The sequence below is a fragment of the Scyliorhinus canicula genome, chromosome 7 (genome assembly GCF_902713615.1).
Source record: "Scyliorhinus canicula chromosome 7, sScyCan1.1, whole genome shotgun sequence".
NCBI classification, from domain to species: Eukaryota; Metazoa; Chordata; class Chondrichthyes; order Carcharhiniformes; family Scyliorhinidae; genus Scyliorhinus; species Scyliorhinus canicula.
Genome location: NC_052152.1, coordinates 112100433 through 112116447, shown reverse-complemented (window position 1 = coordinate 112116447; position 16015 = coordinate 112100433). Strand labels below are relative to the sequence as shown.

Sequence of the window (16015 nt, the reverse complement as noted above, 5' to 3'; positions counted from 1 at the left end):
ACATCGTAATTCCACAAACTAATCCAAGCTCTAAGTTCATCTGTCTTACCTAAAATACTCCTTGCATTGAAACTAATGCACTTCAGCCCACCAGCCTCGCTGCATTGACCAACCACTTCCTGCCTGCTCTTCCTCTTAATCTTACTGGCCTTAGTCTGTAGCTCTCCCTCAGTTATTTTAGCCGCTCTGGTTCCCACCCCCCTGCCATACTAGGCAGTTCAAATCTGGTTCTCTGCCATCCACTTTTCACATTACCAGCTTTTGTTTCTGTCCCCTCTTTACTACCCTCTGACTTCCTGCATTGGTTCCCATCTCCCTGCCACATTAGTTTAAACCCTCCCCAACATCGCTCCCCACAACCCCCCACAACCCAAAGATGTGCAGGGTAGGTGGATTGGTCATGCTAAATTGCCCCTTAATTGGAAAAAATAAAATAATTACAATTTAAAAAGGTCTCTTGCTGAAAAAGATGAGTTTTCCTGAGACCTGAGAGGAAAATAAGATGGATGGGCTCATGGAAGGTATTTCATAGCGTGCGCACTGCCAGGTGGCTGAAGACACAGCTGCCCATCATGAAGAGAAGGGAGCGGACGTATAGGAGCCCAGAGAAGCAGAGAATATGGAGTAGCTTGTAGGGCTGGAGGAGTTTAGAGCCAGGAAGGTCAAAGGCCATGGTAAATACAAGATTAGGAATTGTAAATTTCAGGCATTTTGTGCCCATTTAGCCAATGTATATAATCAAAGATGGGTGTGATGGAGAATGGAACTTGGTGTGACATGTTACACAGGCGTCATTTCAGATGCCAGATAGGAGAAGATTGCATTGATTGAGTCTGGAGGGAAAGAATCGACAAAAGGGTTTCAATGGCAGATGATGTCGGTAGGGAGAAAGGCAGGTGATTAGAGCACCCAGCTTTAAAAATGTTTTTTTAAGTATTCAATTGAAGGGGCGGCAAGTGGCGCAGTGGTTAGCACTGGAATTGCGGAGCTGAGGACCTGGGTTTGAATCCCGGCCCTGGGTCACTGTCCGTGTGGAATTTGCACATTCTCCCCATGTCTGCGGGGGTTTCACCCCAACAACCCAAAGATGTGCAGGTTAGGTGGATTGGCCATGCTAATTTTCCCCTTAATTGGAAAAAAATAGTAATTGGGTACTCTAAATTTTTTTTTAAAGTATCCAATTGTTTTTTTTACAATTGAGGGACAATTTGGCGTGGCAAATCCACCTACCCTGCACAACTTTGGGTTGAGACAAATGCTGTATTTGTTGCTGGTGCATATAGCAATCAACCCATAGTTGGCAGGAATGAAAATCAATCTGTTCAGAAGAACTATAAGTTAGAATTAGATAGTCAGCAACAATAATCATAAAATGAAATAGGGGAAGCAAATTAATAAAATTGCTCCATGTCCTTTTTGAAGATCTTTTGCTGCCTGGCCTGACAGCTCACAAATTTTAAAGACAATGAACTAATATATATTTCCCATAACATTTGTTTTCCTGAAACCCTTCATTAAATTTCTACTTGGAAGGCACAGCCTTAGATTTGTCATTGATATTTTACTACAGAGCTAGGGCTGTGCAGTTGTTAGCACTGCTGCCTCACAACGCCAAGGACCCGGGTTCGATTCTGACATCGTGCGATGTCTGTGTGGAGTTTGCACATTCTCCTCGTGTCCGTGTGGGTTTCCTCCGGGTGTTCCAGTTGCCTCCCACAGCCCAAAATGTGCAGGTTAGGTGAATTGGCCATACTAAATTGCCCCTTAGGGTGGAGTTGCAGGAATAGGGTGAGGGATTAGGCCCAGATAGGGTGGTCTTTCGAAGGGTCAATGCAGACTCGGATAGGCGAATGGCCTCCTGCACTGTCGGGATTCTATGATTAGTTTGTAGGCTAAGGTTGTTTATCAACTAGTCTGGGACAACAACCCTCAGTGCAAAGATATTTTCAGAATGCAATAGTATGGCACTCAGCAGAGTAGTAACAGGCTTTCTTAAGTCTTTGTTTTTGCAAGTGATTTGAAAGCAAAATTTACATACTACACCCCCCCCCCCCCCCCAAGCAAGTAAATGTCCACATTTCAGCTATCAATTGCTTAATTTTTAATCAGAGGAGGGGGAAGATTGATGATGAGAAAATCTGTTTCTTTCAAGAACTCAGAATAATTTTGATAATGGGGAAGTTGAATTATGCTTTTGCCCACCATATTATGGTTTTCTTTGTCTTAAATTATTTGAAATAAATTTCAGTTTCTTTTTTTTTTTTTTTTTTTTTTTTTTTTTTTTTTTTTTTATTTTTTTTAAAATTTAAAGTACCCAATTAATTTTTTCCAATTAAGGGGCAATTTAGCGTATTCAATCCACCTACCTTGCACATCTTTGGGTTGTGGGGGTGAAACCCACGCAAACACGGGGAGAATGTGCAAACTCCACACGGACAGTGACCCAGAGCCGGGATCGAACCTGGGACCTCAGAAATTTCAGTTTCTTGAGCTGATGGGCCACATGAATGATGTAACTTATAGAATCTGACTCCAAGGAAGACAAAGAAATAGAACAGCAGCTCTGAAGAAGAGTCATAAGGACTGAAACGTTAACTCTGTTTCTCTCCACAGATGCTGCCAGACATGCTGAGTTTTTCCCAGCATTTTCTCCTCTTGTTCTATTCGCACTTGTTTTTTATTTAGATAAAATGTGTCAATGCAATTGCAGCGATTAAAGGAAACACTAAGGGCTGGATTCTCCATCCCACCGCAACCGTTTTCTGGTGCGGTGTGCCGCTGCTGGCAGCGGGATTCCCTGTCCTGGCAGCCAGCCAATGGGGTTTCCCATTGTGGACACCCCCACGCTGTTGGATAATCGACGGGCGTGAGAGTGGTGACGGGAAAGCAAGGATCCTGCCGACAGAGAATCCAGCCCTAAATATTTTTTAGCACCAGTTTAACAAATGCTTGCCTCATTGTGAGTGGAAACCTTGGACACTTCTGGCTCTAATGTCCACCCTTCTTTCGCTTACCTCATACCTGCATGGAAATAATGTAAAACATGAATTTATTTTAATGTAAAAAAATGTGTGTTCTTGATTAGTCACACATGTTCCATGTGTTTATTTACTGTTGACGTTTAAAATACAACTGTATTTTCCAAGAACTAATTAAAAACATTCCTTTCACTGTCTCTGTGGAGCGCTCACTCAAATTTATTTTATGTTGTCTCAGCTTGCGATCCCTTCCACCTTTCCTAATATTAAGCAGTTTGATTCTTGATGAAATACCACTGAAAGCAGGAATCCCATGGCTGTACTACAACAACTCTGCGTTCCCCACTCACCCCAGTGCTGAAAAGCCAAGTGCACAACCTCTAGGCTGCCAGGCTACGAGACCCTGGAGTGTTAAACCTTAGGATACCTCTCTGTTGTTGTTTACTTTTGGAATCTCTCCCCCCCCCCCCCCCCCCCCCCCCCCCCCCCCAACACCCCACCCCAACCCCCCCAACCCTTGCTAATCCTCAGGCCTACTGCAGTACTGCCAAACCCCCAGGATTCCCATTGTGTTAAGTACTTGTGCCATTATCTCAATGCAACCAGAATCAGGGACTCCATCCACTGCTGCCAGATACCATGACCATCCTTTCCCAAAGTGCTGCTGGAGGGCAGGCACCCCCTCCACCATGGAATATCCTGTGTTTCAAAACATATGAGAGAAAATGATGTACAGGGTTCATATATAAATAATGAGGAACGCTGATTTAAAGTTCTTGTGGAAATATGGGCGAAAAGATGGCGCCCGTTGTGCTGGACCGCGTGCCCATCTACCTCGACCCCACAACCCGGCTCCTCCCCCCCCCCGCCCAACCCACCTCCTGGCCCCGCCCCCGATCAGCGGCATGACTGTCGGCGACGTATAGCGGTGCTGGATGCTGTCAGTGCACCCTCTCTCACTCTCTCCGCAGCCACCATGCCAGGCTCATGACTGTTGAGACCACACGTTGCTCGTGCCGTCGGGAACTCGGCCCATGTGAGGCCGAGCTATGCGGGTGGGCCTGCTAATGAGATGCGAATTCGGTTGCAACTAGGCGCGGTACCGATTTGGAGGGGGCGGAGCATCGCGATTCAGCACCTGCCGTGATTTCGGCATCGGGAGCTATTCTCTGCCCGATCGCCGTTCCCGATTTCGGCGTCGGGCAATGGAGAATCCCGCCCAATATCTTTTAAAAAAATTTTTTTTTTATTTATAAATTTAGAGTACCCAATTATTTTTTCCAATTAAGGGGCAATTTAGCATGGCCAATCCACCTACCCTGCATATTTTTGGGTTGTGGGGGCGAAACCCACGCAGACACGGGGAGAATGTGCAAACTCCACACGGACAGTGACCCAGAGCCGGGATCGAACCTGGGACCTCAGCGCCGTGAGGCAGCTGTGCTAACCACTAGGCCACCGTGCTGCCCTTCGCCCAATATCTTTTGCCCCTTGTCTTGAAGCCTCACCTGAATTGCATGTTCATAGTATGGCAGTTGCAAGTTTTGTTCTTACAATCTAATGGGTTTTGAACACCTTGCATAGTTTACTTTCATCTATTTCTTATTTTTATAGTGCACTTGGTGTTAACTTATCAAACTCATATACTTTGTGCATTAAATATAACTTAACTGATTAGTTATCTGATTTTTTTGGATTTATGATCGTAACTGATAAAACCTGCCAGTAACTTTGCTTGTTGCTTTTGTTGCTTTGTTGAGACAGATTTGTATTATCCAAAATATTAACTGAGATACCTTTTCTTGACTGTTGGAAAAAAATATACACCGACATGTTATGATTCAGAAAAATCCACAATATGCTATTAGTGTTTGCAGGTTCTCGGACATTTAAAAAAAAATTCTGTGATAAGATCCTAAAATTCATTTATGTGCAATCATTCATTATGGGGTGAAAATTAGCTATTCCTCATTTCATTTTAAAAATAACGATCTGTCATTTTGCAGTGCACTTTATGTCTTATCATGATAGTTTACCTGATATTTTTGAAATTTGGCTCTTCTTACTGGTCTTGACTCCCTCGCCCTTCGAGTTCTTGGTCGTCCCCTGCATTAACTTCCAGCTTTCTTGCTGCCTCCATCTTGTCCAGTTTTTCACTTCGTTATGGCATGCAACAAATTCAGATTCTCTGCTTTTGAACTCGTAGAGGAAAGTTAACTAAAATGATAATGCTCAAATCACCCGGCTAGCACCAGTCAAAAATGCAGAAGCATATTCAAACATTGTTTTATGCGTTTTACCTTCCGATTAAAATTCATGGTCAATTCATTTTTGTGATACACATTTCTATAGGTCCCTAAATACCTTTCTCAGCAATGGGCTAAAGCAACAGGAAGAGGTGAAGTAGGAAAGATCAAGATCGCCAAGTAAGTGAGCTTTTTTTTCTGTCACCGTGTAGCTCTCCCAGATAGATGAATGTATATTTCTAAATGATAAACTGGTGAGCTTTAACTAATCTGTTTTCTCTCTTAACAGGAATCAAGGGAAAACAGAGGTAAGAAAATCATTGAATCATGGAATGCAATGAAACAAGTAACATGATGTGGAACGGAGATAAACCTAGGGTTCTTGTCTGCTGCCTGAGGAATGAACAAACTCATCCCCAGTGTTTACTTAATAACATTTAAAAGTTTGTGGTCTTGAAGCCTCCCCTGAATAGAAGAATATTGTTCAATGCGTTGTAAGAGTCCTTCCCCTTTATTTCCTTCCCTCCCATTTCTTTTATGTTGTTTCATTGTTTGGGTCCTTCAGCAGAAGATTTCAGGTATCAAACAGATTTTGTTTTTGGAGAGAAGCCAGACTCTCAACATTGAGTGTATCTTAGGAACCAGGTTTGGAGGGAGTCAAATCGATTGGTGGATTGGCCAGGGACTCTGTTCTGCTTGACGATCTCTTTCTCTCTCTCTTACTCTTTCTCTCGAAAGTACTGCTTTATTGTTCTGAAAGCATTGAGTGCCCAGCACATCCTTTTCTTTGAACTTGGAATGATGCTGTGTGAAGAGACACAACCTTGTTAGAGAAAACCATCTCAAGCCTAGAAGGAGGAAATATAAAAATGGATGCTGAACTTTAAGACACTAACTAGAAGCCATCCCAGTACGTCCAAGATTCTTATCCTTTTATTTTTATTAATATTTATTGTGTGTGTATGAAAAGTGGGGGTTTGGGAAAAGGAATTAGGTAGTCGGTTACATTTTCTGCCTGTTTAATTATACTGTACATACTGTATACTTATATTAGATTAAAGTTACAAACCTGGTGACTGCAGTTTATTGGGCTCAACCAAGGACCTCAGGTATTTTAAATAACATCTATTTTTACCTGTGTTGCGACTCTGGGTCAAGTGGGGCTGGAATTGACCGTGCACTAGCCTAGGGTGTCGTGACAGCATGATATGCTCCTATCCTTTTACAGCAGTGTGTTTTCTAACTTGCCGTGAGTAATGCTACAAGATAAAAATCTGTCAGTATATACAGTTTAATCTAGAGTGATTAAATGTCTCACAGATGTAAGAATCGTTATGACTCACTGTGATTATCAAGATTGATATTGGAAATATTAATTCCAAACCTCTCCATTATATCTAAATGCCAGAATCAGAGATTAGATAACCTCTTAATTGTTACTGATACTTTATTTTGCAGGGGGGAACTTCCATGAAATTGTTTCTGGCAAGTTTTTTCCAAACATGCACAAGTGAAAATTGGTAGAATTTGCTTCATGCATTAAAATGTTGTTTAATATCGAGATAGTGGAATTGATGAGATTTCCTTAACGGATCTAACAGGTTGGCGCTGTTGTCTTTAGAAAAGAGACGATTTGGAGGTGACCTCTGAGAGGTCATCAAAATTATGAATGGGTTGGGCAGGATAGATGTGAAGAGAATGTTTCCACTTGTGGGAGAATCTGAAACTATGTGCCATAAATAACACAGTAGTAACTAATAAACGCAATGGAGAAATCAGCAGAACTATCGTTCTCAGAGGTTAGAATGTGGAAACTGCCACCACAGGAAGTGATTGAGGCAAATAGTTTAAATGCTTTCAAAATAAAATTAAATGAGTAAATTAGAGAAAAGGGAATAGAAAGATAATAGCTGAAAGGGGGAGATGGACTGGGAGGAGATTCCAGTGGAGTATAAACACCAGAACAACTAGTTAGGCTGAATAGCTTCATTCTGTGCTGTATATTCCATTTAATGGCTCATACTGCTTTGTGACCATTAATGTTGGAGATTGCCCAGTAATTTAGTGTGAACATTTTAAAAATACACACTTTAAGGATGATTCATAATGATCAGTTATCGCAAGTGTTTCTCCCTCTACACCAAATCTCATATCAGCCAGAGTTTGTGGCCTGCAAAAGTGTTGCGGCTTTTAACATGCAGGTGATGTGGCTGTGCTTTTCTTCAGAATTGAAGGTGGGCAGGTCCTTTTTAGTGACTACCTGTGGAAGGAAAGAAAATTATTTTGTTAGGCTTAATTTCACTACGCTTGCAGAGTGAAGACCAAAGCATAGGTTGTAATGGTTAAAGGATAGTTAAAAGAGGGAGTCCTTCCACTGATGGCACACATTGCAACTGGCTCAGGCGGCGTGGGATTGCTCATCAAAAGAGTTGGTCAATGATTTAAAGATTTTTTGTTGTTGCCTGTGTTGAATTTACAACTTGTACCTTGTATTGTGCAGGGTCAACACACAGGGCCACATACATCAATTCAGAACAGATCAATTATCATTTAGGAATGCCACGAGATACTAGACCCGTAGCCCCACAACACAGTTGTCTGAAGTGTGAACTTTTAATCACCCTGGGGCTTTTACCTTAAATCAGGAACATCTTTTCCATTGTCAAAATATGACTATATGGGATAATGATGGATGGCTGTTTGATCTTGTGCAGTTATATGAAAGATAGCTGCCCACTGCTTATGTTTTAGGATAGCTGCTGGGTTGCAAGTTACTGTTGCATGTGGGCAGCATGGTGCGCAGTGGTTAGCATTGCTGCCTCACGGGGCCGAGGTCCCAGGATCGATCCCGGCTCTGGGTCACTGTCCGTGTGGAGTTTGCACATTATCCCTGTGTTTGCAAGGGCTTCACCCCCACAAGTATTTGCAGGGTAGATGGATTGGCTAGGTTAAATTACCCCTTAATTGGAAAAATTTTATTGGGTACACTAAATTAAAAAAAATAAAACAAAAAGTTACCTTTGCATAAATGGAAAGATGGACCTCGGCTCGAGTGAAAGGTTTGATGGAGATTTGAGATCCTGGAGAATGAAATGGGCCCTTTTTTGGGCTGTAAATCACGAAAGAAACTTGTTGGTCAGAGGTATTCCTTTACAGAATTACATAAACTGTAGCACGACCAAAGTCCTGCTATCTGCAACAAGTCCTGATCACCACCTCACCCCTGACTCCTGGACCACCCATTCAACTGTTCTAAAATTCTCACCCTCCTGTTTAAATCCCTTCAAGGCCCTCCCTATCTTTGTAACCTCCTCCAGCTCCTACATCCTTCCAAGTTCTCTGTGCATCCCACCCTCTTCACCCCACCATTGGCAACCCCCCCCAAGGCTCTCCACCTCGCCACTTCTCTCTCCTACATTAAATCCTACCTTGAAACCTACCTCTTTAACCAAGCTTGTGGTCACCAATCCTTTGGCTCACTGTCAATGTTTGTCTGAATACGTTTCTCTGAACCACCTTGGAATGTTTTCCGATGTTTAAGCTGCTTACATGAATGTAAGTGTTTATTTTGGGCAGCAGCAATAAGTCTACAGTAAATGTTTGAGTGTCACATTCAGTACCTACAGACTTGATTGTTTTAAAATGTTATGCCAGCCCAGAGAGAAGTAGGCCAGATTTTAAGTGCAATGGGTAAACTTCTCTTTAAAATGTTAAGCAGAAAAGCAAATGGCAAATGTTATGCAGAAAGTAGAGGAACATTTTTTTCACTTTGTTTTTTTTGTTTTAAACGCATTTTATTCCAACTTGTATCAAAGTAGGTTACAGCAAATAAACACCCCGGGAAACATTCTTCCCAACAATCAACTGTACAGTTTGTACAGATTTCCCCCCCCGTGACGAACAGCTCCTCAAACACAGTCACAAACATCCCCCACCTTTTCTCAAACTCCCCTGCTGAGTCCCTTAACTCATACTTTATCCGGGCAGCACGGTGGCCTAGTGGTTAGCACAACCGCCCCACGGCGCTGAGGTCCCAGGTTCGATCCCGGCTCTGGGTCACTGTCCGTGTGGAGTTTGCACATTCTCCCCGTGTCTGCGTGGGTTTCGCCCCCACAACCCAAAAATGTGCAGAGTAGGTGGATTGGCCATGCTAAATTGCCCCTTAATTGGAAAACATAATTGGGTAATCTAAATTTATAAAAAAAAACTCATACTTTATCTTCTCTAATCGCAGGAAGTCGTACAGGCCACCCGACCGTGCTGCTACCCCCGGTGGTGATGCCGACCCACAGTCCAGCAAAATTCATCGCCGTGCAATCAGAGAGGCGAAGGCCAAGACATCGGCCTTCCTCCTCTCCATGAGCTCCGGCTTCTCTGAAACCCCAAATATCGCCACCAAAGGGTCCAGGTCCACTCCCTCCTCCACTATCCTGGCTAAGACCGCGAACACTCCCGCCCAGAATCTTCCCAATTTTTCACAACCCCAAAACATGTGCGCATGATTCGCTGGCCCCCGCCCACACTTCTCACACTCATCTGCTACCCCCTGAAAGAACCCGCTCATTCTCACCCAAGGCATATGCACCCTGCGCACCACCTTAAACTGTATCAGGCTCATCCTTGCACAAGAGGAGGTCCCGTTTACCCTTTGCAGTGTCTCACTCCATACTCCCCAATTGATCTCCATTCCCAACTCTGCTTCCCATTTCTCCTTGATCTTCACCACCCGCCCTCCTCCCTGTTTCCCCAGCCACTTATATATATCCCCAATTCTTTCCTCCCCTTCCACATCCGGAAGCAACAGTCGCTCCAGCAGGGTGCATCCGGACAATCTAGGAAACCCCTTCGAGACCTTTCGTGCAAAGTCCCTAACCTGTAGATAACTGAACTCACTACCCCTCAGCAGCGCTACCCTTTCCCTTAGCTCCTCCAGACTGGCGAACACTTCCTCCAAATACAAATCCCTCACCTTGACCAGCCCCACTTCCCTCCACCTCCTGTGTACACTATCCATCCCTCCACGGCTCAAACCCATGATTCTCGCACAGCGGCGTTAGCACCAACATCCCTTCCACCCTAAAATGCCTCTTCAGCTGATCCCATATCCTCACCTTGGACTGCACCACTGGGCTCCCTGAATACCTACTCGGAGCCATTCGCAATGCTGCCGTCACCATAGCCCTCAAACTAGATCCCTTACAAGATTCCTCCTCCATCCTAACCCACTCTACCCCTTCTCCTTCCCACCACCGCCGCACCTTGTCCACATTTGCCGCCCAATAATAATGAAGCAAGTTTGGCAACGCCAACCCCCCCCCTCCTGCCTCTGCCTCTGTAGCAGGGCCAATAGCCCCTTTCACTTCTCTCCTTAAAACCTCCTTCTTTGACCATGATTTTGGTCACGTGAGTTACCACACGTGATTGAGTATCAAATGTTGTCTGTTAGTTGCGGTAATATGCCTGTGAATAGTTTTGTACATAGTTAGTAATGGGACCTCCAACCAGCTGGTGGCGTCAGACATAGGTCAGGTGATGTGATATACCCGCCAGTTGGTGATGAGACGTACAACAGTACAGTCACACATGGAGTAGCTCGAGGAGAGTTCACCGAACTCATTATGTAACTTGGTCTGCATAGTAATCTGTTTGTTATTTTTCCACGTTTTCATCTATAAATCGTTGTTTTAGTTAAACAACTAGATGTTCTGTGTACATCAATGCAATGGTGGGATCACAGAACACAACATTAATCACTCCAATAAAGCAGCGGGGGCTGTTTTACTACATTAAAAGCTCTATTGGGCAGCATGGCAGCACAGTGGGTGGCACAGTTGCTTCACAGCTCCAGGGCCCCAGATTCGATTCCCGGCTTGGGTCACTGTCTATGCAGAGTTTGCACATTCTCCCGTGTTTGTGTGGGTTTCCTCTGGGTGCTCTGGTTTCCTCCCACAAACCAAAGATGTGCAGGTTAGGTGAATTGACTAAGCTAAATTGCCCGAGTGTCGAAAAAAAAAGGTTAGGGGGGTTACGGGGATAGGGTGGAGTTGTGGGCTTAGGTAAGGTGCTCTTTCCAAGGGCTGGTACAGACTCGATGAGCCAAATGGCCTCCTTCTGCACTGTAAATTCTATGATATAAATGCAATTGGTTATCGGTCAACTTCTGGTAGAAGCTCTGGCAATGCTGAATCCAAGGAAATATTTTCCATTGAAACCCAAATTGTTGCCTGCTCATCAGTCAGGAAGAGATGGATGACCTAGAGAGAAGGGCACAAGAAAATGGTAAATCCCCTAAAAATAGAAGTAAATTAACGTTTTCTGTTAGCTCACTATGTTGCAGCATAATTCCAGATTTTAAGGTCTGGCACAGATTTAAAAATCAGGGTCAAATATTCAAAACCAGGGAGACTATTTTCCATTTTTAGCAGCCTGAATAGTTCAGTCACACTATTTTGTCTGTCATGCAGCACTATTAATGTGTACTTTAAATGATAATTTGGTGTGGACCTCCGGTGGCGACCATGGAGTGAGCGGTCGCATATTTGGTGACTCCCGCTCAAGGTGGACTTTTTTGGTCTTTTACCCGGCCGATGAGCGAATCATTTGAGTGCAAGAGGTGCAAGAGTGCCTGGGGAAGGTCTTACTCCTCTGGTGTGGCTGGTGAATGGATTCATGAATGAGGAGTGGGGCAAAAAGGAACGAGCTGCTGGAATAGGAGATTCTTTGTGGTGCACCGCAGGATAAGATGGCGGAGGGCAAGGAGGCAGTTGGAAAAGGATCAATGACGGTGGACATCCGATGGTGCATGTGGAGGGTTGCAGAGGGATCTGGATGATCGGCAGGGGAGGGGAGCGAGGAATCCCCCGACCAGGCTGGTCACGGGGAACGTGAGGGGGCTGAATGGGCTGGTGAAACGGTCATGTGTGTTCGTTTACCTGAGGGGTCTGAAGGCGGATATGGCCTTTTGCAGAAGACTCACTTGAAGATATGGGATCAGACGAGTTTGCGGAAAGGATGGGTGGGACAGCTGTTCCATTTGGGACTGGACATGAAGACGAGAAGGGTGGCAGTGTTAGTGAATAAGCAGGTGGCATTTGAGGTGGGGAACATTGTGGCAGATTTTGTTGGGGGGGGGGGGGTGTTCGTGATGGTTTGGGGAAAGGTGGAGGGGATGCAGATGATCCTGGTAAATGTTTATGCCCCAAATTGCAATGATGTCAGTTTTATGAGGCGGGTGTTAGGGAAGATTCCTGACTTGGACTCACCGGTTGATTATGGGGAGGGGATTTTAATATGGTTATAAAACCGAGCTTGGACCGGTCGAGTCCTAAGTCGGTGAAGGTTTCGGTAGTGGCAAAGGAGCTGAAGGGGTTTATGGAATGGTGGGGTGGGGTGGGACCCATGGGAGGCTTATGGAAAAGGAATTTTCACACTTTTGCCATGTGCACCCGGTGTACTCCTGGATTGATTTCTTCATGTTAGACAAGGCGTTGCTGGCGGGGGTGGTTGACTCAGGGGTATTTGGCGATTGTGCTTTCCGACCGTGCGTCGCACTGGGTGGATTTGCGTGTGGCCCGGGGGGTGCCCAGCACCCGCAGTGGAAACTGGATGTTGGATAAGGAGGTGTGTGAGTTGGTGAAGGCTGCTATTCGCGGCTACGTGGAGCTAAACAACACCGGATGTCATGGCCGCCACGCTGTGGGAGTCACTCAATGCAGTGATCAGGGCATATTTTATCTCATTTTGGGCGCACAGGGAGAAAGCAGAGCGGGCAGAGATGGCGAGGCTGGTAGATGAGATTCTGAGAGTGGACAGGAGGTATTCGAGGCCTGGAGGCAGGGCAGTTGAAAGAGAGGCAGAGGCTCCAGATGGAGTGTGGGTTAGTGTCTACCGGGAGGGCAATGGGACAGTTACGGAGGGCCAGAGGGGCAGTATGCGAGAAAGCGGACAGGCTGTTGGCCCTCCAATTGAGGAAGCAAGAGGCAAGGAGGATGATTAGCAGAGTAAAGAATGATGAGGGTAAGGTGGACCAGGCTTCTATCTCCTTGATATTAAAAATTGACAAGGACCCGGAGCAGTGTGGGTCGTACCACCCATTTTCATTACTGAATATAGACACCAAGGTGTTGGCCTCGCGAATCGAGGACTGTGTCCTGGAGGTGATAGGCGAAGACAAAACCGGGTTTGTGAAGAAGAGGCAGTTGACGGTGAACGTGAGGAGGCTGCTTACTGTAATCATGATGACTTCAGCGGGGCAGAAGGTGGAGGTATTGGTGGCGATGAATGCGGAGAAGTCGTTCAATCGGGTAGAGTGGGAGTATCTGCTGGAGGTGTTGGGACAGTTCGGGTTTGTGGACTGTGTCTAGTTGCTACACAAAGCGCTGGTCACAAATGCGCGGACGAACCGAGTGAATTTGGGATATTTTGGGCTGCAGTGGGACAAGACAGAGGTGCCTGCTCTGCCCGTTGCTTTTCACCTTGGCAATAGAGCCGCTGACAATGGTGCTTAGGGCGTCGAGGGACTGGAGAGGGATTGAGTGATCGGGGGGGGGGGGGGGGGGGGGGGCATTGAGCAATGGTCTCATTGTATGCGGACAATTTGTTATATATCGCAGATCAGTTCGGCAGTATCAAAGACATCATGTGGATTTTGGAGGAGTTTGGCAGGTTCTCAAGTAACAAGTTGAATTTGGGAAAGAATGAGGTGTTCCCCATTGAGAAGAGCGGGCAAGAGGGGAGGTTAGGGGAGCTGCTGTACAGGTTGGGGTGGGGGGGAGCTTTAGATACTTGGGCATCCAGGTGACTTGGGGTTGAGCACAGCTGCACAGGTTGAACCTGGCTTGGCTGCTGGAGCAGATGAAAGTTGATGTGCTGGTGGGGTGAGTTGAGACAGTAAAAACTATGGGGCTGCCAAGGTTTCTGTTCGTGTTCCGGGAGTTACAACCTTCGTCCCCAAATCGTTTTTCAAGAAGGATAATGTGCTGTTCTCTGGGTTTGTGTGGGCGGGGAAGACCCCACTGGTTGGCTGGCTTTTTCTGGAGCAGGGTGAGTGGGTGGGGTGCTGGCACTGCCGAATATGATGAACTACTCTGGGCCAGGGCAGGTACACCATGAGCCCAGTGGTGGTGTTGGCTGTAAGGGTGTTAAGGCTGGAGGCAGCACTTGGGGCTGGAGGTTGCCTCAGTGTGGGCACCAATCTGCACTAACTCTAGGTTTGCGCAGCCGGGGGGGGGGGGGGGCTTGCGAGGTTTCGGGGTGGCGGCAAGCAGGATTGATCGATTTTGTGACCTGTTCATAGGGGGCAAATTTGCGAAGCTGGAGACTTGGAGGAAGAGTACGTGCTGCCCGGAGGGAATGGTTTTAGGTACCTGCAGGTTCGGGATTTGTAAGGAGAGAGTGTCGTCCTTTCCTGGGCTACTGCCCTGGGATTGCAAGACAAGGTGCTGTCGAGGGACAAGTTAGGGGAGGGGAAGGTGTTAGTGGTCTACGAGGAGTTGATGGATTGGGAGGGGGTCCTGGTGGGGGAGGAGCTGGGAGGGCAGGTAGGGGCCGAGATGTGGGCAGATGCCCTGCGGAGGGTGAATGCGTCATCGTGAATGAGGTTAAGCCTCATCCAGTTTCAAGTAATACATAGGGCACATATGATGGTAGCTAGGATGAGTAGGGTCTTTGAGGAGGTGGAGGATAGGCATAGGCAGTGTGCGGGGAGGCATGCGAATCACATCCACATGTTATGGGCGTGTCTCAAGGCTGAAGGATTCTGGCAGGGGTTTGCAGACGTAATGTCTGGGCTGCTGGCGTGGAGGTGGCTCCCAGTTCAGAGGTGGTTGGCGTTTATTGATTTCTTTAAGGAGGTTTGAGGGGTCAGCAGGGGGGCTGGAATGGGGGAGGGGTAAGGGCTTAAAATGGGAAAGGGGGGGATGGGAGAAGGGGGCAGTATTAGGGGAGTGGGGGTGGGGAGTGGATGTTGGCTGTTTATAATGTTGTTTGGTTGTTCTGCTTTTGTTTGTTTACATGAAAATACCTTGAATAAAATATTTTTAAAAAAGAAAATCTGTTATAACTTCTGCTGAAGCCAGTCTTTTAGTAGCACAAGAGTTATCCAGTTTATTTTGTTTATCATTTATGCATTTTTAATGGCTAAATGAAAATGATCTGTTAAGGTTTCCACAAATACAAATTAATGGAACTTCATTCTGGTATATGCTTATATTCATACTTCACAGTAATTTAATTCACAGTGATTTAAATTGTGTATCGGCAAAATGCAAGAAACTATTAATCCCCTTGAAGAGTGTGAAGAACAATACATTTCTGGGTTGCCCCCAGTACAAGAAACTTAAAATGAACAAAGAACAATACAGCACAGGAACAGGCCCTTCGGCCCTCCAAGCCTGTACCGGTCATGATACCACCGTTGGCCAAAACCCTCTGCACTTCCTAGTGCTCTATCCCACTCTACCCATCCTATCCTATCATTTAATTGTCCAGATGCCTTTTGAATGCCGTCAATGTATCTGCTTCTGCAATCTCCCCTGGCAGCACGTTCCAGGCACTGCCCACCCTCTGTGTAAAAAAAACAAAAACTGTCGGCACATCTCCTCTAAATTTGCCCCATGGACTTTAAACCTTTGCCACTAGTGAATGACCCCTACACTCTGGGAAAGAGTGCCTGCTCTATCCATGTCTCTCATAATCTTGTAGACCGTTATAGAACATAGAACATAGAACGATACAGCGCAGTACAGGCCCTTCGGCCCTCGATGTTGCACCGACATGGAAAAAAAAAACTAA

The 16015-nt window shown here is 45.8% G+C and overlaps 1 protein-coding gene across 2 annotated transcripts in view; it reads left to right on the top strand.

The window, feature by feature from the left end:
• The window catches only part of gtf2f2a (general transcription factor IIF, polypeptide 2a), a 206009-nt gene that overhangs the window by 35769 nt on the left and 154225 nt on the right, over positions 1-16015 (top strand). The window contains exons 2-3 of one of the 2 annotated variants that reach the window (XM_038802689.1): positions 5331-5404; positions 5514-5532. The exons of the other annotated variant lie outside the window; for it this stretch is intronic. Of the exons in view, the coding sequence (XP_038658617.1) occupies positions 5331-5404; positions 5514-5532 (93 nt within the window). The remainder of the gene's footprint in view (positions 1-5330; positions 5405-5513; positions 5533-16015) is intronic. 2 annotated transcript variants of the gene reach the window in all.